This window comes from Taurulus bubalis, assembly GCF_910589615.1.
Source record: "Taurulus bubalis genome assembly, chromosome: 2".
Classification (NCBI taxonomy): domain Eukaryota; kingdom Metazoa; phylum Chordata; class Actinopteri; order Perciformes; family Cottidae; genus Taurulus; species Taurulus bubalis.
The window spans coordinates 35,681,853-35,708,927 of record NC_136590.1 but is presented as its reverse complement, the minus strand read 5'-3'; the positions used below and the strand labels follow the sequence as shown (position 1 = coordinate 35,708,927).

The window sequence follows — 27,075 nt, the reverse complement described above, 5'->3', positions numbered from 1 at the left end:
AGGTTCCTATACTGAGCTCCAGCTAACAGATCAGTTCTGTCATTTAAGATTAGCATGTCCCTATAAAGTGGAGATCTGTGTTGCAGAGTCAAGCGGATTAGCTCTAATACGCTGGGAGGGGACATACACAGGTGTGCGTGTACACACACACACACACACACACACACACACACACACACACACACACACACACACACACACACACACACACACTGTATAGATTCACTCAACAGATATATGCTATGTTTCCACTGGGTAAGGTTAACCAGAGGTGCCTTCACTTTTCATTTTTTTATTATGTACTATAATAACAGGAACTTTTCACTTTCTACTGCAATCCAGTGCAACAAGATGAAAAAAATACATTTGAGGCTGTAATATTCGGCATTCCTGATACGATACCTGGCCTTTGAGTATCGGCCGATCCGACACCAGTATTAAATTAATAAGCTGTGTGACTCACTGTGTGGAGGTAAGATCATCCTTTTTTGTGTAAGTTAACATCAGGCTTTACTCAAACATTGCTTTCCAAACTTTGTAAAAGAAATTCAAAATGAATACATCGATATACATTTACTGTTATTTTAATGTGTATATATACACATAATGTATAATGTATTTAGTATATACATATATCATTTAATTGAATAGATCAGCCCCAGTGTCACAGATACAAGATCCAATGATATTGGTGCATCCAAAATTAATTGTTGCAGGAACAGTCAATGTATCAAATTGTACTATATTTCAAAGCTTCATGTTGGGTCCAAAAAAACAACAACCAAACAACCAAATTATGATGCAAGCAACCAATATATGTTTCTTCAATGTATTTATTAATATCATTCATCATATTTCCAACTCATAAATATAGACAGCATCAGGTATACAGTAGTAATATGAGGGAGAGAACCACTTCATCAGTGCACATAACACAGCATGCTTACAGTAGTGCAAGGACACAGAAGAGAGGAAACCGCTTCATTTCTGTGATTCAAGCATGAACATCACAACCACACATTATTTAACAGGGTTTGTTTTGCACACAAGGTTTAACAACTCCTTAAAAGTAAGAATACTTTCAACATATATAAAAACAAAAAAACAATCAATATTGCAACAAGTGGAAATGCCTTTTGGGTTTATAAAAATGTCATGTTAGGTATCATCCTTAAGTTTAAAATCTGTACCCTGTACTCTCAATATTGTGAGTTTGAGTCCAGCTCAGGCCTTACTTTTTATTTTTATACCTAATATGTTTTGGCATGTTACGAAAGGACGAGGCACATTTTGGTTTTAATCCAGCAGATTGTGTCAAGAAGGGTAACCTATTCTTTATTCAAAAAAGAAGAGAAAAAGCCAGTATTCAAATACTGAACAAACTCACACATGAATACACACACCACACATGTACAACAACCTGACACATTATTTAAATAAATAAGGATATGTGAACTGAATCAAAAATAATACTTAAGACGGATGGAAACTTTGACATAACAGTTATTCATTTTCAAGAAAACACTTTAAAGAAGACACAGTTTTTAGCCCATATCTTATATTTCTACTTGAGAATGGGTTTTAACAGTTCTTCAGGAAAATAAAGGCACTCAAAAAAACGTGAATTATAGAGCTCCAAAAGTCCTGAACGATCATCTTTTGCTCATAAAAGCGGTGTGTGTGTGTGTTTGCGTGGGACCTCTCATCTCACTGTAGGACACACTTATCTTTGTTATTATATTTCTGCCTCCTCATCTCCAGGCCGCGCTCTAGACGCTCATCCTCCTCCATTGCCCTGCAAACACAAACCCATATATCAATACAGTGCATCAGACATGCCCTCTTAGCCATCTATACCAAGACCTGTATCAATTAAATTGATTGTAAATAAGGAATACAAATAATTGACATCATTGAATTAAATACATTTCATGTTTTGCAGGTCAGTCTTACAAGAATTTACCTTCAATCTTTTTTACTTTTCAATGCTTTCTCTGTAATTGCTCGTATTCTAGGGATTTGCTGTCTCCCTGCGACTTGTTTTGTCTTTCTCACACAACTATACACCCACACACACACACACTCACCCTCTCTCCTTGGCGTCAATGTCTCTGATGATCTCGTCCCGCTGGTTGACCAGAGACACCAGCTCTTGGAGGAGCAGCTGCTCCCTCTGCTGCTGTGAGGACGACTTCTGCCAGTCTGCAGGACAAACGGCAGAACTTTACATCACATTTTGGTCTTGTATTAAACAAGTCACATGGTCATGCTGGTGGCAAACAGCAGATAGGATGGCAAAGTGGTTGCCAGTGGTGGAATGCATTTATTTGATTGGTTTTAGTTATCAGCATGCCAGTCATCTGTAAATCACTTTGAATTACTACCTTTACTTCAGTAAATTATCTGAATACTTCTTCCACCTCTGTTGGCTACTAACCTTCTATAGCCATCATCACCCGAAGTTCCCTGTTCAGGAGCTCAAACCTCCTCTCCAGATCTTGCTCCTCTTGTCTGTAGACACAGTCGATAATCAGCAAAAGTGAAGTAGCTTGTGTACCGTATGTGTGTGTATTTATTGTGTGTTGAGAGGTCTTACAGTAGCTCCAGATTGTCCTGTCTGCGTATCAAAGCGTTCTTCTTGTTCACCAGAGTGAACCACTCCTGGATCAGTCTCTCTTCTTCATTACGGTCACTTCCTGTATAAAAAGGAAAAACTGTATATGAACAAACCTACTCCGTTCACTGATGCTCCCTGAGCCCTTCTTGTTAATTACTTATTGATTATATATTTTTTCCACGTAGGTGAGACTCACCTGTTTCCATGAGGCTTCGCAGTCGTCTCTCCACCACTGCGGCTCTGCTGTCGACGTGCTTCTGCTCCGACTCCAACGCTGCCAGCTCACTCAGCACATACTGACTGGTGTCCTGCAGACACTGACCACAAGCCACAACGCACACACACATACATACATGCAAACACACACACACACACACACACACACACACACACACACACACACACACACAATCACACATGAACATACACAAGAGAGGAAAAAGGGGGAAGGAGATCAAAGGAAAGAGGGAGTTGGGGAAACAGGAAAAAAAGTAGGAGGAGATGGTCAAAGGATTAGAGAGCGGCCAGAAGGTTGGAATGGATGTGAACAAATTTGTACAAATGAAACACAAATATGATTTGTTCTTTCTGGCAGCCATCAGTCATGTTCATGATTCCATATGATGTGATGTGAGAAGGAGAGTCAAAGATAAAGAAAAGAGTCAGAAGAGAAGAGAAGAGAAGAGAAAGGGTTCACGGAGGAAAACATAACTGACCATTGTTTCCTCATGTTTGGGAGGCTGGGTGTCAACTGTACTCTGCAACTCTGCACACAGAGACACACACAGGACAAATCAAGTGTCAGAGATAAAGTTGAATACACACTAGTCTTTAAAAGTCTTGGGCTTTAGGTACTCACCTGTATTATTAGTGAATCCTGTCTTTGTGTCTTCATCCTGGGAAAGAAAAACATGAAACTCTCACAAACAATAACTATTACAGGGCTGACATACAGTAAATGAAGGCCATGCGTTTATTTTCTCTATGTGGAAATACAATTGAAAGTGTTATCCTGTTTGAGAAAATTACATTACAGTTTAAACATGGAAGTCAGTTCCAGTTAAAAGTAAAAAGGCAGAGAAAGTGTCACCTGAGTCGATCCAGATTTGCCTCCTTTGGTAGCCGACCTTGGTGGTGGGACTGGGGTTATCGACTCGTCTACTAAAAGCAGATATGAACAACTATTAGAAGTTGGATTCTTGAACCTAATAATTCATCCCAATTTCTGGGAGTAAGCTTTAAATAATTTCCTCTTTAGTTTTTTTTACGACATTTGTCTTTTGTCAAATTGTTCAACTGAAACCATCATGACTCCAGCAAGAAATACCTTTCAATATGGAATGGAATCTTAAGTGAGCTCGACTGCAATAATACATAAATAAATAAAATATTGGTTGTAAAAATAATAGTAAAAGTATAAGAAAGTTGACATGTTTAAAGGTGGCATAGAGGCTACCTTTAACCAGTCGTTTGGTCCTCGGTGGAGGGACGACCAACGTGCCGCTCCTTCCTTCCTCTAAGCTCACGCCTTCGTTCAGTCTGGCCATGCAGAAAGCAGCAGCATCGACGTGAGTGGGACCGGGGCCGGAGAGGGCGGGGCCGTAGCTGGACTGGCTGCTGTTGTGCTCTATCTGCAGCACGCTCAGCTCCTGGTTGGTGAAGTGTGAGTGGATCTGGCTGAGATAGGTCATGACTATGAGCCGGTCGGGTACAGACAGAAGAACCATGTCGGACGGCTCCAACAAGCGAGAGATGCTCAGCGCCTCGAACCCGTCAAACGCCTGACGTGGTCAGAAGACAAATACAGAAGCAAAGAGAAATATCTGTTAATAAGTGAACTATGAACACTGCTGATGGCACTTAAGAGATGAATATAAGATGTATCAACATGAGCCACGTCTTTACCTTTTTGTTGTTCAGCTTGATGTCATGAGAGTCCAACTGGTCAAAATCTCTAATGGGACAAAACCAGGGACGCATATAATAATAATATAAGCAACATTCAGGTTAACATTTAAATTCATGTAGGGCTGACACTAACAATAACTTTTATTACCGATTAATTTGCTTGTTATTTTCTTGATTAAATTGACAATTGATTGTTTCAGCTATAACATATAAAAACAACTAATGCAAAACAAAGATCAAAGTATAAAGTAAAGAGGCATAAAGCTCAGAAGCAGGTTATGTTACTTGCAAGTCGTACATTTTGTCTGGATGGAAATGATGTAGGATGGCACAGAAGGCCAGACCATTTCTCCAGGAAGTGCTGAAGTTGGTGACCTTTATCCCCCGGTACCCGTTGGTGATGTTCTGACACCACTGGAGCAACGACTGGCTGGAGTTCACCAGGCCCTGCAGGAGGAAGAAGAGAGAGGAGCAAGTTCAGTTTTGTTTGTGTGTGATTTATAAAGCATGTCATCGTTTATGTGCACATCAGTATTATTATTACCTCAGCTGCATTGTCCTTCCCGTCAGCCTCTTCTCGGACCATTGGTGCAGGTTGAGGGGACTTAAGGTCAGAGGTGTCTTCTTCTGGTAACGTAGGAAGCCGAGATGCGGTAATCTCACTGTAAAGGGGAGGAGTGATGTGTACGTCTGAGCGCTCATTGCTGGTGTGTCTGCTGGAGGTGTCTCCAAGCTGTGATGGCGGATTCTTCTCTCCACCGTCAGGTAAGTCAGCACATTGACCTTTAAGCCTGCGAGGAGACAGGACATACACAACAGAGAATGACGGGTCATGAAGGTAAAGACACTCTGTTTTCGGAACAAAGGAGATTATTCCAACAGCGATGAGCCAGACACATGCAAGCTTGCTGGCAGCCCAGCCTTGATGTTATGGGGCAAGACAGGGAGCATTCAGCAGAACCTTTTGCATAGTTTTCTCAACACAGGTCTATGCTGTTCGGCCAATTTCAATCACTTTGAAACAAAGCAGATTCACCAAACACTTGTCTATGTCATGTAATTGTCCGTGCTTTGGGTATTCAGTTGAAAAACACATCATACACAGCAGCAGTTCTTGAAACTACGCATGCTGCCAAGTGGCAACACACACATTGCCAGAGCTGTTTAAGTCTTTTGCGAGTCCAAAATAAAAACATTTTGCTTGCTAAGCTGAGTTGCTCAGGTTTTTAGTTGCATGGCTTTATGGATGCCGGTCTGATGATCTGTCCACCACCACAGTCCAGACGGACATGATGAAAATGAAAAAATATATCCATGGCCAAGAGGATGATTCCGTATTACTTTGGATTGGAGAATCTCTGACTTTACCTCTAGTGCCTCCATAAGGCATTTGTCTCGATAGTTACTGGATGGATTTTTGTAAAATTTGGTACAGTACTTTGGTTTATGACCAAATAAACATTTGCATTAGCCTCAGCTGTACTTAATAAGATATTAAACTGAATATTACTATTGTCATTTAGCATGCTGATGTAAGCATTTCGCTATAGGCACTGCTCCAGCCTCACACAACCGCTAGTGGCTCTTCATAGTATTGTTTCCCTATTTAAAAAAAAAAAAAAGGCTTTATGCTTATTAATGATCGTTAATAATACAAATATATTTGTATCCTTAATTTTATCATGTCAAATCTTTAGTGACTGTCAAGCTCACTTGTGTGACTTAATTCCTTTCAAATCTGCATTTCTGTACATCACATACCCAAACAAACACAAGGATTTGGATTTGGTGGCACATCATTTTCTGGAGCAGCACAGGTTGACAGCACATGCTGAACTTACACATCCTCCTCTCCTTCTGGATTTTGCTCCAGCTCATTGGCTGGTGGCTCCTCTGCCTCAGTTAGTGATATTTCCTGCAGGGCATCAAAGCAGTACTGAGTGTGATCAACAAGCTCTGTGTCGTCACAGTCGATATCAAAGGGGTCGGGGATGAGGAGCTTCATACTGCGAGGGCCAGAGACAGGGGACGAGTCACCTGTCATCAGATTGATTTTAGCCAACAACTGCCTCTCCTCCTCTTGGAGCTGTTGGACTTTGGTTTGTTGGTTGAGATCAGTGGTGTGTGTTTGTGTGTGGGGGCTGTTCATTTGAGGACTGTCACTCTTTGTGATGTGTGTGTCCTTGTTTTCTTCATCATCCCTCAATTCAAGATTCTTGTGTGACTCAGTCGCTATTTTGGCAATTTCTGCGTCATCGTCGATCTTACTGACGTTTGCTCCTGTGTGCATCTTGGTGTGTAAGTGCATGCTGGCAGTGTTTGCGCTCAGAGGAAGTGGCCAAGGCACCACCGACGATTGAACAAGTTCTTCCTTCTCATTGGCTGCTACCTCCAGGCTGTGGCCAGTGTTTGTGACATCATCATCATCTCTCCATTCTTTCATTGACTGTTTTTGGGCTCCACTATATTGGGGAGCAGATTTGGCTCTAGTTTTCTGACCGTTTCCTTCCTTTTGATTAGACCCCGAAAGAGGTTTGAGATGAGGATGCTCTCCCAGACTTGTTAGAGATTGTTCAGTTGTATTTGGGTGACTGGCAGCGGAGCTGTGGTAAAAGGTGTGTCCACTGGAAGAGAGTAAGGGGGGCATCTGGGTAACAGCAAGGGATGGGTGGCCTGGGCTGAAGACAGAAAAGGAGATTTCAGAGCTGAACCTAAAGGCTGACCAGCAACAGATCCTTGTCATGCAGCTCCATTCCCCTTTGGCAACATACAACCATTTAGCTCACGCAGCCAGAGATCCATATTGTTAATCTCACAGAGGTCGGTGGAAATTCAAGTCAAAAAAGAGTTCATTTTTGCAAAACTTAAAACCAATCAGCAGTAACTTGAAGGCAGAGCAAAGTGTTGTGAAAGAAAGACACTTCAGCTAAATCTCCCGACTGTCTCAAGAGTTCCAATGGTCTTTATATCCCCATTGTTTTTTTCCCAAGATTTAGCCCCCGACTTCCACGAGTTTGACGGGACAGAAGTGTGGCGATGCAAGATGATGCATAACTGGACAACGAAAACAAGACACAAATTTAAAACATGCTCCATCCTCCACTGTATTGCAATATCCAACGACCAAACCAATCCACTTATCCATGCTACCCGACGTGCTACAGCTGCAATGATTACTGAACAAAATGAGAGGAGCCTGGCACAATTCATTGATGACAGCTGTGTAGACAGCAACATTCATGGACAGGAACATACAGTAGATGCAGATACATCCATTATGCAGCTCCCTCTTTTTCATGCAGGCTGTACTACTGCTGCATCTTTGACCAATGCCTTCTTTTTTTCCATGTTTAAATGACTCCAACAACAATATCGAACTGACTAAGTTCATCTAAACTGGAAAAACTAGTAAACTTTGGCAAATTGGCACCATTAAAAGTATGCTAAATTAGCTATCGGCAGCTCCTGTTTGCAGTTTATCCATGGATAGACAGACAGCTATCACGGGATTACTTTGAAACTGAAGAAAACTTAAAAATGGAATGATTCAGAGGCAAGGTCTTGAGTTTTAAGGAGTGATTATTTTGAATTATTTTGAATGAGATGTATAAAGAAGATGTCCTCGGAAAGGGTTAGTTACACGGAATATAAAAAAATATGTTTATCATGTCGATGTGTTCAGATTGAGTCAGGACTCTGAGAAGGAGTGAGATATTTCAAACAAGTTGTTCACTAAGGGTTTTTAAGTACCATAGCTGTGTTGATAATTAGGCTTTCCGTTGTTTCTGACCCCAATTATCTTTCTCGCAGTTTGAAAACCTCTATTTTAAGTCCTATAACCAAGACAAGATGTGAAGAGGAAATTACAGTTTCCTTCACAAACAACATGGTCATTATGTTGTTTGGGGGCGGCACATCCAGTGCATGACTCACAACAACATGTCAACACACAACTTTCTTGAAAAAGATCTGCAGGAAAATGAAATGAAGGATAGTGCTTAGTAACTATTATTTCTCTGCAGATATAGCGAGTGAAAGCCTTGATGACAAGAGGACTCATACACCACAAACTTACAGGCAGAGTTCTCTGATCCACAAGACGCAACAAGCAGATCTCTCTCATATAACCAACTCTTTCCTGGTTATTCATTGCTCTCTCCCTGCAGCTATCTCTCACCCACCCTTACTCACCCTGCTTCCATGTCCATGTACAGCTCAGCCTGCCAGACGGAGCCGAGATCTTCCTGTCCGATCTCAAACTCCAGCTCCTCGTCCTCCTCCTCCCTCAACCACACTGGGATGGCACCAGATTTCAGGTTGGATTTGCCTTTTTTAACTGATCTCAGAACAGTATTATCCAGGGCTTTCTTAACAGCAGTTACAGAGTCCTTGGATTTGACTGATTGGGAGTTGAATTGGCTTGTTATTCTGGGTACAGTGACAGAATCAGCAGGTCCGGTTGAAACCAGTTGGACACTATTCATTTTCACAAATTTGGGATCACACTTGTTTTCTGGCTGTTCTTCATCAACCTGTAACCTCTCATCATCCGCAATATCATCCAACGCCACTTCCCTCAGACGAGGCCAGTTTTTTGATTGGTTGTTCATGACTTCCTGCAGTGACATAGAGCCAGAAATCTGTTTCTGTTGTGGTTTTTCTCCTTTGCTATCCTCTTCCCTTTCCCTTACACCATCCTCCTCTCCCCTTTTCTTCTTTTCCCTTTCCATCTCTCTATTCCTCTTCTTATTTGCATCCTCAATATGCTGCTTCCCTTCTTTCTCTGCCCGTTCCCTCTCTTCCCTTTGACTGTTCTCCAGCGCTTCCCTCTCGTTTTCCAGCCTCTTTGTATCCTCCTCCCTCTCCCTCTCCATCTCTTCTCTCTCCTTTTCCAACCTCTCTGCCTCTTCTCTCTCCTCCCTCTTCATGTGTTCTATTCTCTCCTGCTCTCTCTCATTCTCCTGCTCACTAGCTGCTAGTCTAAGACTTGCCACCAGACTTAGCCCACGTGAAAGTCTCTGAGTCAATCCAGTCTGTTCACTAATGGTCTGGTTTTCTGTCGTATCAGAGAAGGCTGTGGGTGGAGAAATGTCCACACCAACGGGAACCAGTGGTTGGTCATCTGGCTCAGCGGAGTGCAGCATCTGTGCATCCACTCCATGTAAAGGTGGCTGATCTTCATTACTTATAAGGATGCATGGTTGGCCTGTAGAGCGGTGTGCATGACTTGCATCAGTGGGTCGAGTTGTTTGCAGGATGGAGGTCACTGTCTCATAGCTAAAGGGACAGAGACGAGGGACAGGAAATCTCTGAGACAGTTCTCACCCTAAAATGACCTCAGCAAGCTCTGAACAGTGTGACAGAAAGCCAGTCAGCATGCTTTATTAAGTAGTTCCTTTTTCTCAGACTTTGTTTTGGTGCTTGTCCAAAATGTACAGAGGAAACATTTATTGTTGGCTGCACCGAGGTCCTCCCTTTATTTCTAGCTAGTGCACAACACCAAAGCCCTCCGGCATGATTAAAAAAATGTGACCAGAAGTCATGAAAACGCTGTCTGGTGCCATGCAGCTCAGAGAAAGATAACACAACTAGCCAATGTGTATACAGAAGAGACATTCTCTACTATACACTGGAATTATGAGCACATTGGGTTCAACAGCTCACTGAATGGAGTATTACCAAAATACAAAACAAAGGTACATCAACCATTTGGACCAAAAGTATAGTTCATGGTTGTAAATGGTGGCTTTTCAGTGCAGTTTTTCTCAGCAGCGCAGTTATTGAACGGCAAACTGTTTGGCACTCATATTATATACACTATATGGCAAATGTAGCAAGCCCATAGCATAATTTTAATATAATGTATGATAAATAGGCTAAATTGTGTAAACATACTGCTATATTTGCTGGCCATTATTAGAACATGTATGTTTTTATCTTAAAACCTCTGATATGATTATTTGTTAAAAATATAATTTGAAGTTTTAACTCTTGATTATTATACTACCAGTCAATTATATAAAACATCATCCCCCTTTTGAAGTGTTTGCATAATGCTGGTCTTTCACTGCACCTGTGTTATGAAACATTTAGAAAGATGTTTTATTGTATTTAACAAGCTATTCAATTATCAAAAAGTTGTCGAATTATTAGCAGTGTTCTCACTGTATTTAAGCTTGATCTACAAAAACGTGTTTGCATAATGCCTCAAATTAAACTATTAATTATTTTTTATAAAAAATAAACAGAGCTGATAGGCAATAGGCAGGCAGAGAGACTCACCCTTTATAGAACACCCCGACTACTGCTGACATGAAGCCAGTAGGCGGCTCCAACTGCTGCTCTGTAACACACACATCTGCCTCTGTGTGTTCACATTTCTGGGCCCTACCACACACACACACACACGCACACAAAATGTACTCTTGTGAAAAGCTCTCAATAAATAATGTCCATTTAAACAGCCAGTCTAACAGCATAGACAGTGGTTGAGATGAAGAGAACGGCATCAGATGAGATTAATTGCAACTAAGCACTGGTTAGAGGAATGTTAATAAATGTACAGGTGTGTGTGTGTGTGTGTGTGTGCGTGTGCGTGTGCGTGTGCGTGTGTGTGTGTGTGTGTGTGTGTGTGTGTGTGTGAAGCAAAAGCAGTCATATGCCATGTTGCAAAGGAATGGTCACTGACTCACCCCCCTGCAACACCACCCTCCTCATGGTTCTCATCCTTTTCTTCAGTGCTCTCACTACTTTCCATCGGGTTTTCCACTCCGGTCTCCGATGTGGTCTCCTCTACTGTCGCCCACAGCTGTGTTTCTGCATTGCACACTGGCTCATTATTGTTGGGGAAACTCTCCTGACCACTAGTCTCAACCTTAGCTGGTTTCTCCTCATCTGCTCCCTCCTGTTGTGGTTTTCCTGATGGCTGGAGAACTTGTTCCGGCCGCAGTCCTGGTTCTGGTTCTGGTTTTGAGGGAAGCAGCGGCTCTAGCGCCAAAGCCGTGCCAGCGACAGTTGTTTTGGGGGAAATTTCGTGTAAGGTTTCTGGTTCCATGCTGGGTCCCTCTGGCTCTTTGGGCTCTTCTTTAACTGGTGGTGCGCGGGTTTCAGCAGGAGATGGGGGTGTGTGATGTGTTTCTGAGTCTCTTACTGCTATTGGTTGGTGCGCCTCCCTGACAGGAGTGTCCACCTCTGCAGCATCTTCTCTGTGTGAGCTAGAAGAAAAAGATAAAAGCACAAAAAGGAGTTTTAGTTTTACATTTGCTACCTATTACATCACTGAGAAGCCAGAACAGCAAAGCAGACAGACACGCAGATAGACAGAAAGAAGGATAAAGCAGACAGACACACATCCCCTCATCCATTCTTACCCTCTGCATAAAGGTTTTGTACCCTCCCTTGCAGAGATCTTTTCAGAAGTATCTTTCTCACTTCTCCCTTCTAGCGCTTTCCAAAGAGGAACCTCAGCAGACAGCCTCTGTGGCACCAGGGTCAAGACCTCTAGTGTGAATGCTTTATCCTGAACACTGGGGCCTGAACAGATGCCACGTGGAGTACATGTGGCAGATATTTTCTTTTCTGGGATAACAATGTTTGCCAATGAACTTTCCTTTAAGAGAGAGGGTTGCCCAAGGCTGGAGAGAAAGAGGGGAAGTGGGGGCAGGTTGAAGAATTTCAAAAAGAGTTCAGCAGAAATAGGAAAGAGAGAGGAGGAAAAGCCATACAACAACGACAACACACACATCGAATAGTAGGGGTGGGCAATGCCACAAAATGTGATACCAAGTAATACAACGGCCAGGACCACTGATACACACTTTTAAATGATTAGAAGCAGCAAAGAAATGTGTCATGATTAATGAGGTAAATGCATCAATAGTTACTTCTGATTACATTTGCATGTTAAAATGCAAGACAGCTTTAAATGGTAAATAATTCATTTTTAGTGTGTGGATTTTTTGAAATAACACATGCAAAAAAGCAGCAGCAGAGAGGCAAAGAGTGCTCGTAAGCACAATCTTGCTACTCAAGACAATACTTAGTATTGCTGGTATCAATACTTTGGGGTTTGATCCACCTCCCCTACAACATAGATCACCTTACATGAGCAGAGAATCACAAAATAATCAGCACAGAAGAACGGAGAAATTATGATTCAGCCCAACTTGATATACTTTAGGGCATATTTGCAAAACAAAGTATGATGTTTGAATCAGTAGGAAGTGAATTTAAAGTAACTTTTGATAAATTGAGTTTATTTGTTGATTGTTTGAAGAAAGCAGATGACAGCCATTTGAGGTATGGGAAAACAAATATTACATCAACAGCTACAGTGAAATAATGACTTTTTTATTTCAGATGTGTAACTCACCGCTCACTGGTGGCAGCGCTCGGTTTATCAACTGATTGAAGTGTCATCTTTCTGTTTTGTGATTGGCTGAGAATTTGAGAGGGCAGCTGCTCGGATGTAATGCTGGTTGTGTCCGGAGGAGGGAGGTGGGGAGCAGGAAGTAGAGTGTGTGTCACATCTTTAAGAGCTGTGGGCGAGTGTGAGAAACTGGAAGGAGCGGTGTCGGTGTGTGCATTTAGCTGAGGAACTGGTAAAGAAGAAGGAGAAACTAAAGTTTTCATCTTTTGCTTATCCTCATCTGACTTGTTGGCCTGCAGACTGCAGATCGGAGCAGCTCGGTCCTCCTTACTCCTCTTGTTCTCCTCCTCTTTCTTTTGTCTTTCCATCTCTTCATTCTCTTGCAGAAGCTTCTTCTTCTGTTCATCCTCTTCCTTTTTTCTTTCCTCTTTCTCCTTCATTTTTCGTTCTGCTTTCTCTTTGTCCTCTAAATGTTTCTTCTCCTCCTCATCCTCCTTTTTCTCCTTTTCTGCCTCCTGCCTTATTTGCTCCTCTTGCAGTCGTCTCTCCTTTTCTTTCTGCTCCTTCAAGAGTGTCTCTTTCCTCCTCTCCTCCTCTTCACGCCTTTTCTCCTCTGCTTTTTTCCTCCGCTCAATCCTTTCCTTCTCCTTCTTAAAGAGCCTCTCATTCTCTTTCTCCTCTCTCCATCTTTCCTCCTCCCTCTCTTTTTCCTCTTTGAGTACTCTCTCATTTTCTTCTCTCTTTCTCCTCTCCTCTGCCTCTTTGACCCTCCTCTCCTCCTCCCTTTCTCTCTCTTCATCATTCCTTCTCTGCTCCTCCTCCCTCTTCATCCTCTCCTTCTCTGCCTCATTTTTCTTTCTTTTAGCCTCCTCCCTCTTTTGTCTCTCTTCCTCCTCTTTCATTTTCTGTTGCGCCATCTCTTTTTCCTCCTTCAAGCGTTTCTCCTCCATATTTTTCTGCTCTTCCACTTCCAGGAGCCTCTTTTTCTCTTCCTCCCTCTTTCTCCTTTGCTCCTCAAACATTCTCACCTCCTCCATCCTTTTTTCCTCCTCCTCTTTTCTTTTCCTCAAGAATTGCTCTCTTTCAAGTCTCTTCTCTTCCTCCCTCTTACATTTTTCCTTTTCCTCGTCTTCCCTCTTCATCCTCTCCTTCTCTGCCTCATTTTTCTGTCTTTCCGCCTCCTCCTTCTTTTTTCTCTCTTCGTCCTCTTTCATTTTCTGTTGCGCCATCTCTTTTTCCTCCTTCAAGCGTTTCTCCTTCATATTCTTCTGCTCTTCCACTTCCAGGAGCCTCTTTTTCTCTTCCTCCCTCCTTCTCCTTTGCTCCTCAAACATTCTCACATCCTCTATCCTTTTTTCCTCCTCCTCTTTCATGTTCCTTAAGAATCTCTCTCTCTCAAGTCTCCTCTCTTCCTCCCTCTTACATGTTTTATTTTCTTCCGCCACCTCCAGCAGTCTCCTCTGCTCTCTTTTCCTTTTCTCCTCTTGATCCCGCTTCCTCTTCTCCTCCTCTTCTCTCGACTTCTCCTGTTTGTCTTTTTTCACCTTCAGGAGTCTCTCCTCCTCACATTTCTTCATCTCCTTCTCTTTCTTGACATCCTGCTCCTCTTGTAAGAGCCTCTTCTTCTCTTCCTCTAACAGTCTATTTTTCTCTTCCTCATGTTTTCTGCCCTCTTCCTGCTTCTGGAGCATTACTTCCTCTTTCCTCCTCCTTTCCTCCTCTTGTTTCTTCTCACTCTGCTTCTCCTGCTCTGCCTTGATCATCAGCTCCTTCTTCATCGCTGCTCCCTCTAACGGCTCCGTCAGTGAAGGCTTATCTCCAGACATCTTTTCAAAGTTTTTCTGCAGACTGCAGAACAGATAAAGAATATTACGTAATCCTAAATGTGTGTGTGTTTATTATCAGTTCACATTTTGCAAACTTATTTTTTAATACTCTGGGCCTTGATTTTATCTGCGAATATAAATACTCACCCCGGAGGAAACCTTTTGATAGTATCTCGCTTATCGTCATCCTCCTCCAGAAACAAGCCCCCTGATTGTTGTCGCTGTGACCCAAATGACTCAAAGACGATGTCGTCAAAGTCAGGCTCAGGCTCTGGCTCTGCCAATGGCGGCTTTTCGGCCTTAAAGGCGCTAATAACACCCATCTCATTAGTTGGTGTTTTCAAATCAGTTTCTCTCTGAGCATTTGGCTGTTTGGGAGTGATAAATGCTGCCACAACATTGGTGGAGGGCTGCTGAGGGGTGGAGCTCTCACAGCAGGAGAACGGCCATGGAGGCGGTGGGGCTATTATCAGCTCTGAACATGACTGGGCATGACTGGGGACAGAAATATTGGAGGTCAGGATCTAGAGATGAGTGGGTGAGACTTCACAAGGCTGACCGTACAGGAGGTGATTACGGGTGGAAACAAGCAGGATACAGAGCAGACTACAGGCCTGATAATTATTCCACTGCCATGTACAGGAAGGTCAGTGCAACCGGAGGCAGGATACAAACACACTGCAACTGTTAGCACATGTTAACATCAAGGAAGTACAATCACCAAGCACAAAGGAACCATGAGGCCTTGAGCAATAGTTTGACAAATCTCTTGCTCAACAAACAAGGTTAAACTGTTACTCAGCCACACACGCAAGCTGAAGCAGGTTTGCCTCAGTCAGCACTAAGGTGGACTGGCTTGGGGTCATTTAGACCGTCATGAGTTTGCCATGATGCTGATCGATACATATGATTGGATTGGATGGATAACTCCCTAAATTTTCATCCCAATGATGCACTCCCCTTCCTACAAAGATTGATGTCCGAAAAAGCCATATCGGCAATAGTATGGAGACTGCTGTATTAACTGTACATCTGTGCAACTAAGAGGAATACAAGTTTTTTTGCTTTCATGCAGAGAGTTAGACGATTGATACCACACTCATGTCTGTACGGTAAATATGAAGCTAACTTCTTATCTTATTTTTGCATTGAGAGCGTAAAACCGCTAGTCTTGCTCTGTCCAAAAGTAACAACAGCATCTATGAAGCTCACCAATTAACACATTTTATTTTGTTCCTTAAATCTGTACAAAAAGTGTAAAAATGACGTCACTTCCCGGGTATTTATTTTACAGATTAAACAAACAATATATGATATGTTAATTGGTGAACTTTAAAGGTGCGGGTAGGTGGATTTTGTTTCTTTTGGACAGAGACAGGCTTACTGTTTTCCCGGTGTATAGTGTTTATGTTATGCAATGCCAACTTTCTCTAGTAGCTTCATATTTGAAAGACAGGCATGAGATGTTCTCATCAAGAAAGATTTTGACAAAAAACTATTATTTGAAGCGTTCATGCAATTTCAAGCACTCAAAGTGCCTTTCATGAGTTTGTGTGTGTTTCTCCCAAGCGGTGTTGGGGCGGCCACGGTCGTCAAGGCGCCTCTTCAGCTCTGAGGTATGCTGACACATTCTCGCTTCACACAGCGATTCAGGGCCAAACATATTACTAAGGATCCAAACCAAGCAATCTAAATGTAATCACTCATGTGATATGATCGCATGACCTCACCTGATACTTGCTGGTTCCTCTTTGATGGCCACCTTTGAATCCTGGGCAGGTCTGATTGGCTGGTTGGATACTCTGATGTTGGCCACTGCCCGGTTATTATGAGGAGAACCCTTGTCCCGGCTCAGAGGGCTCTGAGTTGTTTCCTCGTCTACTTGAGTGAAGGGGAAGGTTGAGCCTAAAAAGCAAGATAATATTTTTTTATGAAATCTGCTTCCAAAAAGTCATAAAGCGTGAGGTAATGGTCTTGGCTGTAATAAAGCCCGACAGGAGATTATCTAATTAGTTGGCTGGTATACCTGACTGACAAGAGCTGATCGGAGCAGATGGAGCAGAAGGAGATACAGCAAGCAGAGGGTGAGGAGAAGAGAATACAACTGAGGTGGAAAGAGAAGAAGAGCGAGGGGGTGAGGAGAATGGAAGGGAGGCAGTGAGGGCTGGAGCTGCGGGGTCACAGAGGGCATCAAGGTCAGGACTACTCAGCAAGGGGACAGGGGTGATGTCGCTACCAGATGTCAACCATGTCCCCTGAGCACCTGAGGAAAGCAAAGAGGAAGGAGAGGAAGCAGAGGGAAGATGAGGCAGAGAGGGAAACAGGGGAGACCAGATAAAGCAGGTTTATAGGAGAAAGTGAAATGATGGTGGAAGAAGTCAGAGGAGAATAAAACATGGAAGTGACATTGGTTACCTGACTCTACGACACTGGGGTGAGTTTTGGGGAGTGGAGTTGAGTCAAGAGGAGGTGCATCAGCGGAAAAGGGAGATGGAGAAGATGGGCGGGCGATTGATTTGACAATGTGAGGTCTGAAAATGTGAGCACGGCCTAGTTGAGAGGACAGACGGTGAAAGGTATGATAAGCAAACCATAGAAGGACAGAAGAGAAGAAAAAAATATTTTTAAAGATTTGAAAAGAATATCAGTAGTGGAGCGTCTCTTTATTCTAGACAGTCACAGCAGAAACAGACCAGAGACTGAAGGAAGATCATCAGGAGTTTGATCCTCCAGGGGGCGCTGTTGATGTGAAATAGGAACTGAGGAGACCAGAGGGAGAAAGAGTGATGAACGAAAGAGGAACAAAGACAAACAAATGTATATTCAGCGAGAGGCAAAGAGTGAAAGGGGAACAGCACAGCTGAAAAAAATTATATAAATGTAAAACAATATAATTAAAACGGTTGAATTCAATATTACATTTTCTTAATGTTCAAAGGTTTTAAAAAAAAGTGTTGTAAATCACAAATATCTCCTTATGGTTTACATATCAGAAATTAAATCATTTGTGGAAGAAGAGTTTTGTAAGAGCCAGTTAAGTGCATATATTTGTATACGTTGTTCATGTTATATCATGGATGTTTCAATATACTGTAAATACATACAAGGGGTTTATGTATATTTTAAATTGGGAATTATTGCGAGACTACGCTACTACGAGTTGAGTTTAGTATTGCCATTACATGAGATATATTCTTATTATTAATAACAAGTAATAGTATCCCAGGGGAGTTGCAATGTGCATTTGTAAAACAGTTTAGAAATAACAAGATGCTAGAAAGATGTAGAGAAGTCTCTAATCATGGATTGAAACGGACCAAACTTTTGAAGATTCACCTCCTTGATGGTATGAATCAACTCTTCAAAAGAAATAACTTAATTTGTGTTCTTGCCTGAGGTACTGCACCATTGTCAAAACGTCCACATGTTTAACTCTGACCTAAATTCTGATATCATGACAAACTGATCTTCCTCACACCACACATTAGGTGTATAAGAGCATACTTTTATATAACACGGGCAGGACTCTAAATCATGTGAAAGACGAGGTCAAACTAGACCAGTAGTTAGTGGAAAGCATGCAGCGTGCCTGTCTGCCAGCCAGCCACATTGATACCTTTTCCTGAGCATGACTGGAAGATTCTGGGCAAAGAGGGAGGCTGAGAGAGGGTCCGGGTGAGTGGAGGGCGAGTGGATGGAGGCTCAGAGAACAGGGTGGGCTTAGAGGGAGAGGAGGATTGAGGTGGGAGAGGCTGGGAGGCAGTAGAGATGGTCTGATGGGTTATAGTAGTGGATTCAGTGAAAGAAGACATTTGGGGAGCTGTGGAGGAAGACGTTATGATAGTCTTGAGTGGTGACAACGCAGGGGAGGGAAGTTCAGGAGTTAATGAGGTGATGCCAGCTTCGGAGCTACTGGGCGGCTTAAAAGGCATTTCAGAGGGGGTATTTGAAGAAGAATTTAGGGGAACAGATGGCACTGATAAAGAAGGCGTCACTGACACAGATCCAGAGCATATGGGAGATGGAGGATGAATGGAAGAGGAAATGTTTTGGGTTGAAGGTGTGATTATGGGGGACTTTGGGGATGGAGGATTTGCAGGAGACACATCAGAGAGAGGCAGGACAGAGGAGGCACTTTGGACTGAGGGAGTAGCCGCTGTGAGCGGTGAGCTTGGAGGATTAGGTAGTGGGTCACAAGGAGCCAGAGCCTCAGGGAAAACAGGGTTTGATGATTTTTTATGCTTGGATCTGGGTGAGGGCTGAGGGGAGGGGCCAGGGAACGGTTGTGTCTCTGTCTGAACAGGAGTGGTGGTGAAGAGGTGTCGGCTGCGACGGGGCGATGGGCGAGGAGCAAAAGGTAGAGGAGGGCGGTAGAGGACAACAGGACTGGGAGGACCGCCATCACGCCCACAGGCTGGATGAATAGATGGAAGGATGGATGAGGGAAAGTCGAGTTTTGCATAAAGAGATATGAAAAAGAGAGGAAAGAAAAGGTCATGAATTGAGAATGAAAATGAAATGAACTGGGAGTCAATGGCAGTTGATGATTTGACTAAAGGTGACACATCAGTGCTGGAAAGTAGTACATTTACTTAGGTACTGCAGTGTAGTTTTGAGGTACTTTACTTCAGTATTTCCATTTTCTACTACTTTATATTTCTACTCCAACACATTTCAAAGGGAAACATTGTACTTCTTACTTTACTTAGTTTTTCTGACAGTTCTAGTTACTGGTTACATATATAACTATAACATATTTTCCTTTAAAAATCTGTTTTAACGCAAATTAACTAATTTCACAATATTCTAAACTAAATTTGAATCATTCTAATGCAGCAACCGTTTAAATATATATATATATATTTAGTATTATTATTTTATTAAAAAACTCATTTCGCATTTAGAAAAATCTTTCTAAGATATCTTTCTTTTTTGCAGATTAAACTACCAACAATTTATATTAAGAATTCAAAATCACCTTGACTATCAACAACACAAATGCTGCTCAAATATTAATACATAAGTGATAAATATCATATAATATATTTACCAAGGAGCCTGGAAAGGCTAATCTGCATGAGCACTTTAGTACGTACTAGGTACTTTCATTTTACTTGGTAATTTATAAAAGTAAGATTTTAAATGAATGCAGCAATTTTACTTTCATTACCAGTAGTATTTTTTAATTGTTGCATGACTACTTCTAATTAAGTAAATTATGGACTTGTTCCACCACTGGTGCCTATTGGGTTAACAATGTGTGCCCTAAAGCCATGCAACTTGATTGGTTATTTGACAGTAATGCCTGTCTGGACACATAAATCTTTAAATGCCATGTTGCATGAAGCTTTTCATGCCTCCAAACAAACTTCCAAAACATCTATGGCATTTGTCATCACATGCTTCTCAATAATGTCTGGATGGGAAATATGTGGTATATGCAGAACAAATGGCATGAGTGTGTGAATTACTGTTATATAAAGTGAGCCTCCCAATAACAGACAGGCGGAGAGAGAGCGTTCCTGTTCACACCTCCTACTCATGGCGACAGAAACAAACAGCAGGAGCAGGTGAAAGAAAGGTTAAGAGGAAGCTACCTGAGACTGGAAAGGTTGATCCAGTGGAGTCTCGCTTGTCAGGTGGAGGGGGAGCGGGGCGATTTGGGCGAGTTAGAGTGTGTGGAACAACTGCGGAGGCCAGAAAAGAGTAGAGCAAAAGAAGTGACAGGAGGAAAAAGAAGGTAGAGGAGGAGGAAATGTCAGGAGAATGACCTCACAGTGAAGATCAGACAGAAGAAGCAGTGTGTGTGTTGGTCGGCCCACCTGAAGCAGTGACAGACTTCTTGTCCTCCTCTTCGTCGCTCTCATTGAAGTCGTCCATGTTGCCGATGTCCGCGGGTTTGACACTCATCAGGCTGGCCAGACTCTGCATGTCTTCGTCACTGAGGAACAAGAACACGAGAGCAAACATTTATCACATGGACATCACTTAGTGAGGAACAAATCCTTTTGATAAATAATCTGGTCAGTGTTTCAAATGTGGTTGAGGCGTCATTTCTCAACCTGGTGTCCATGTTCAATGCGTATTGTTAAAGCGCTCTCTGAGATAAAACTACTCACGTGGCTTTCCCCTCACGGACGAAGACGCATGACAGCGACAGCTTGAGCGTGGCCTCCACCACTTTGACAGACAGCGGCTTGAGCTTCAGCGTCAGGTCCGTCTGGGTGGGCGTCTGACTGGCAAAGCGCTTCAAGTTGATGTCTGCTGATGCCAGCACCTTACGATGCCCCTTGGTCTCCTTTACATGGCAAACAAGAACAGCCGTGATCCGTAAAGGATTTTGAATCAAATCAATTGAAAGAATCAGAAGCAGAGGAGCAGTCAAGAGATACTTACACCCTCGATTACGAAGGTCCACTCTTTGTCCTCAAACTCATCCGCATTGACCTCCTGTAGAGGTCAGAACAACAATGACATGTTGACATCTTGAACGACCATTACACACACGGTGTCACACACATGTTCTTGTAAATGCTGTCATTTAATGAATATATCAATTAATTCTTCTGGTTGTGGAAAAGATTATTTATGCAAGAGGTGTACATGTGTGAGACATATTATCATTATTATTATTATTATTATTATTATTATTATATAATTGTGAATTATTGTTTATTTTTACTATTTATTATCCAACTTAAATCGTAATTGCATACATTCATGTATACGACATTCTTCTGAATACATTCCTAATTATTGTACTGTATAATGTTTTATTGTTTTTGTTTATATATATATATATATATATATATATATATATATATATATATATATATATATATATATATATATATATATATATATATATATATGATTTGGTGTATAGTTATTTCCAATACTCATCTATGCCATTCAAATGAAGCATCTTGCCATATGCATACATGACAGTATACAAGCTTCTGCATTGGTTATATTTCTCCACTCTCCACTCTCCATTTCTGCCGTTTGCATGTGTGTAGAGTAAACAGTGTGTTCTGTTAAGTTGGTACCTTGAAGAGCGTAACAGAGATGTCGATGTTCTCTGGGACAGGCCACACCACCATGCCCCTGTAGGGGTTTTTGATTCCAGGCTGCCAGCTGTGGAGCTGCACAACAAACACCATTTGTGAGGCAGTGATGGAAGTACAGCAAACTTTTACTTTAGAAAAAATAGCAATACTTAGTGTATAAATACTCTGTTACAAGTTAAGGTCATAATCAAAGTAGTAGTATTACTCATTAACACAATGCATTTCAGAATCTTATATATTATATAAATCATGAATCAATGTGAACATCCATTTAATGTTGCACCTGGTTTAATTTATAAAATAAAAACACTTGTGTTGTTGATTATGTTGCTTTAATAATCAGAATCTACTTAATAAGAGGTAACTAAAGCTTTTAAATAAAAGTAATGCAGTTCCTCGTACAATATTTCCCTCTGAACGTAGTGATAGAAATATAAACTAGCTAAAAAAGGAACTTTGTAGCTCCAAATTGTCTTGAAGTACAGTTATTGAGTAAATGTGAGTTACTTTCCAGCTCAGGAGACTGTGAGCGCCTCTATGTGTGTATGTTTGTGGTGGTTCAGTTTAGTGGTTTCACCTTGGAGCACATGCGTCTGTTCCTCCTGGTCCACACCACCCGCAGCTTGTCTGGTTGCCTACAGAAAAAGAAAAAAAATCAACACACAGAAATGACGCCTCGCCTCATGTTGTTTCCTGATAATATTGATGACCTAATCTGCTCTTTTGCAAAAAGGTCAAAACAACCATTTGATCAGTATTAATAGAAAACAAGCTCTTGTGAGGTCTTGTGAGTCCCTGGAGGATAATAATGCCTCGGAGTCAAATGTGTGAGTGAGTGTTTATGCAGATGGCTGTGGTGTCATTTGGTACAATTCTGAATGTGTACAGCTATGTGTGTATTTCATGCAGCTGTTTATCTGTTATTAGGCTACACAATGTATAATTTTTGCTAAATGTGTGTGTGTGTGTGTGTGTGTGTGTGTGTGTGTGTGTGTGTGTGTGTGTGTGTGTGTGTGTGTGTGTGTGTGTGCTTGTCATTTTGTACATGCGTGTTGGTAACACGTTTATGTTTGTCTCCATTGTATTTTCTCAGTCCTCTGTGGCATGACAGGAAACTGGAGTCATGTGATCTGAGTCTATATGTGAATGTTAGACGTGCATTTTGACAGGAAGTAAGAACACACACGTCTCTCACACACACACACACACACACACACACACACACACACCAAATAATATACCATTTCATAATAATAACTCATACTACTTCTCGAATCTCAGAGCCAACTCTAAATATATTATCTTTGCAACTCTATTTCAACACCTACAGATGCTCTTTTGAGTGTTAGTTCATAGAATAGCTGAATATTGTCTCAGGTTGCAGCATATCAGTGCTCAAGTATCGCAAAGAGGGCATGTGTGTGTGTGCATGTGTTTATGTTACACAGTGTGTGTGTGTTGCCCGTGGCATTAGAAATAGCCTGAGAGGCACAGCGGGGATGACGGAGGAGGGAAAGAAGGAACAGTTCAAACAGGAGACAAGGAAGTATGATCCGAAACACAGAGGCACAATAACACCTTCTGAACCAGTGAGCTCAGTAAGTATGGGTTTTACACACGCAAACATTAGGGTGTAATGCAGTTGTGTAACATGTAATTACTGTAATTGTTTTTTTTATTCAGCAGACAATGGTTTAGTCCACAGCTGACTAGAGGAGTGACAAACATGACCCACACCCATGATGAAATGTTGCGTTTTAAAACAGCATGTGGTGTTTGTGATTGCGATACGACGGTAAAAACAGAACATATACACATTTACAGAGAGAAAAAAAAATCAACTTGCTCATGAAGCCCATCTCATGTTTTGGTCACATAAAGCACTCCTTGTGTTACTGTAAAAATAGCATGTTGCTAAGTCTTTAATTATATCTGTGCCACTAAACTGTCTGTGTCGACATCATTTTATCATTTTCTGACTGTTGTCATGTACCAGCTTCCAGGCCTGCTTATCTTTAGCTAGTTATGGTGAATATCTTCTCCTTCCAGTCATGGAATCGTGTAGATACAGGTTGTGAAGAAAACATTATGAATATAATAGAAGTTAAAGTTAATGTGGCGCACTACTTGTGGCGTCTAATCGAGATCTAATTAGATTGACCTGCGTACAAGTCAGACAATTACAGAGCAAAGAAGACGATCGTGGCAACCTGATGAAAGTAGATCAATATTCCTCTACTCTTTTAGTTCTGTTGTTGGTCTCTAAAAACTCCTGAGGGAAATATCTGTCTGAGTAGCTGTTAAATGCTCACAAGCTACTTGCTAACTTTGTCTTTCTGCTGTTTGGTACTGAGCAGGTGAAGTAGAGAGTTCTTTAGAGCTTTTACATCCACTAAAACCAATGATTAAATTCTAGTTGTGAAAACTTCAAACTCAAAAGACCAAAACATGTACATGTTGCAAAACCTATAAAAACACGACTTGCATAAAAATAATAAACAAACAATGAAAACATATAACTACCAACTCACTGTTGTATGCCTCTGCCAAACAGTCAAGTTGCAGTTTTCATCTCTGTCCAAAATGTCCTCAATTCATCATTTACATTTGTGTTAAATTGTCAAAATTTGCATATTAATCTGCTAGCCGCTAGGATAATTCACACACCGTAAAATGCCATATAGGCATTCAGGAAGTGCCCCTTAGAACTGCTACAAGGACCGTATTTGTGACGGCACACTTGTAATGTACTTCTAATATATTTTCATAGGACAGACTGTTTTTAAAATAAAAAGTTCAGATAGATCTGACTTTATCTGCTTGGATTTATTGATGAAAAAGTGGCCATAAAATGAGATATACATGAGAATGAAAATGAGAATCGTTGTGTATTCTGAATCGTCAAGTGAAGCGTAATGGAATCGTGAGGACCATGAAGATGCACACCTCTAGAAGGCCGTTTCTAATTTGTATGTCTATCAGTGGTTTCTCTTTGCAAAATAGATAATAGGGTTATGAGCTATGTATATGGAAACAAAAAACACAAAAATGCCTGACAAGTTTTAAGACCTCTGAAGAATCCTCATGTAAATACAGTGCTAGACCAGTGTTACATTCCTACTGGTTTTCAAATGAACTGGTTTCTGTACCGTAGTGTTCACCTAACATCAGATGTTGTGGTGCCTCTGTCGCCAGTCTGGTCACACATTTACAAACATGATACTGGTGTTTTTAAAGACGCATCTCATATCAACTGCGGCAAATATGATTGTATAGGTCTCAGCCACCTTTGAATTAAGACATTTTAGAAAATATACTATAAAGATCGCGTTGAGGTGGATTTGATCTCACTCGAGCAAAACAATATATATTTGGTTTGTTACCTTGTGGTAACTTTAAATGCATCACAGTAAGTCTGTATAGCGGTGGCAGTCTCTAAGAAAGTCAATGGTTTCAAATCATAGCACTAAATTAGAACACACACACACACACACACACACACACACACACACGTGCCTTATGAGACACCTTCAACCCCCTTGTGAGCAAGGATTAATTTCCCACCTCTGATGTTTGACTTGATCTTTAAGTATCAGTAACTCTGACCACTAGATTTAATCCCACAACTTTGGGTTGAATTTCTTTTGAAGAAAACCACTTTAGGCCTAAAGTAGTCGGACTTTGGATGAATCTCCAGCCTTTCCTCACTTCCACCTGTCCTCTCTTCTCCCAGCTATGTTGTTTCTGAGCCTGGTAAAGGGTTAGCAACTCTGATGTCATCCTGTGTGGGAGTTGCCACTCTTTCTAAATCGCTCTATCCCTTCCCTTATATTTGCACACACAACATCTCTTCCCCTCTATTTCTATTCTCTCTGCTGCTGATGAAACTCTGACACCTTATTGATAAACGCCTTAAATCATTGCAGGATAACAAACAAAAAAAAAACAGTGTTTGTTATCGTTCTGATGACAAGCCGCTTGCACAATTATTCCATACTTCAATGTAATCTGAACAGATAAGAAGGTGGCTCCAGAAAAAGGTGGCGATATTATTCCCAGTATTGTTTTTCAACGTGACCCGAGCACTTTTTACTGACACATTTTGACAGTATTTTGTAAGTATGTTTTATTTTTGATGCTGTGTCAGTGCATGTCAGAGCAGAATGAATAATGCTCATCGCTGCATCACCTGGCCACCTCCCAAATGTTTCGTCTGACAGGAAATTGCACAAGAGGGGGAAGCCCTACAGAGAGGCTGCAAAGTGATTTGATTGCTTGGAAATGAAATAACAATGAGACTACTGATTTGACTTATCATTACAATGATACACGATTGAATGTTGATGTTGAATGTCAAACTAAATCATGCTCACAGTGTAACACAGACACCTGGCCTGCATTTGTATGTATTTTAAAAATAAATATGGAATGACAGTTTTAAAACATTAGTAACATTAAAACAAGTAACAAATACAGACTATGCTAAGACTATATGTCATATTGGTTACACGTCTGCCAATGTTGTGTTTTACAAGTAATTTCTCTGCACAAATATGTACATCATATGATTAGTCTTTAAATAACAATAGTCCTTTAGAATGGACTGTTTACTGATAACTATCTAAAGGTTAACACAAACCTTGTCAATAGGCGCGGTCGGGAATCGAACCCGCTATCACTGTGGAGCCGCTTATCACATGGAGGCGACATACATAGAGGGACGCCCTGATCCTTGTCAACGTAGTGGAAACTCTCACAGCATCATACTTGTCATAATGGAGTCTTGTTATAGCTAATAACATATTAAACCTGTTAGGGTTATTTAGTTGACCGTATGGGTCATGGCAGGGAAACTCGTAAAGTAACTGTAATGATCCCAACTCACCATTTCTTTGTACACTCCAACACCAGTTCCTGGTAAGAGGCAACAAACTGAAACTTTGAAGCTTTTTTACCAACGCGCTGCAGTCTTTTCCACACCGAAGTCATAGCTTCCTCTGGTGAGATATAAACAAGGGAAAGAAAGAAAGAAAAAACGAAAGAAAGAAAGACTCGTGCTCCTGCGCGCAACAATAATCCAAGTTCCTTAAAAGGACCTCTTCTTCTTCTTCTTCTTCTTCTTCTTCTTCAGCAGCTGCTGCTGCTGCTGCTGAGGATGATGATGATAATGAACTTCACACAAGCTGCGACTTGCGCTCATTGGCAATAAGTTGAATCACGCTCAGAAATGTCGCCATGTATGAAGGAGCCGAGCAGAGCAGCTAAGAGGAACCGATTCCTCGCTGC

The 27,075-nt window shown here is 41.5% G+C and overlaps 1 protein-coding gene across 3 annotated transcripts; it reads right to left on the bottom strand.

Moving 5' to 3' along the window:
• Positions 1–815: 815 nt before the first annotated feature.
• ehbp1l1b (EH domain binding protein 1-like 1b) lies at positions 816–26,787 on the bottom strand. Of its 3 annotated transcripts, none has more exons than XM_079233411.1 (23): positions 26,675–26,787; positions 22,367–22,424; positions 21,769–21,864; positions 21,116–21,169; positions 20,839–21,017; positions 20,542–20,660; positions 16,450–16,624; positions 14,867–15,214; positions 12,897–14,741; positions 11,218–11,739; positions 10,808–10,912; positions 5,070–5,316; positions 4,824–4,972; positions 4,523–4,571; positions 4,074–4,398; positions 3,708–3,778; positions 3,477–3,513; positions 3,334–3,383; positions 2,814–2,934; positions 2,597–2,696; positions 2,438–2,511; positions 2,088–2,202; positions 816–1,795 (listed from the first exon to the last, which is right to left on the bottom strand). In XM_079233411.1, the coding sequence occupies exons 1-23, from the start codon at positions 26,776–26,778 to the stop codon at positions 1,708–1,710; spliced, it is 5,031 nt and encodes a 1,676-aa protein (XP_079089537.1). In that variant the 5' UTR covers positions 26,779–26,787; the 3' UTR covers positions 816–1,707. The 3 variants fall into 3 exon arrangements, with proteins under 3 accessions (XP_079089537.1, XP_079089538.1, XP_079089539.1); XM_079233412.1 differs by having other exon boundaries at positions 2,814–2,925; XM_079233413.1 differs by lacking the exon at positions 14,867–15,214.
• Between the last annotated feature and the right edge of the window lie 288 nt (positions 26,788–27,075).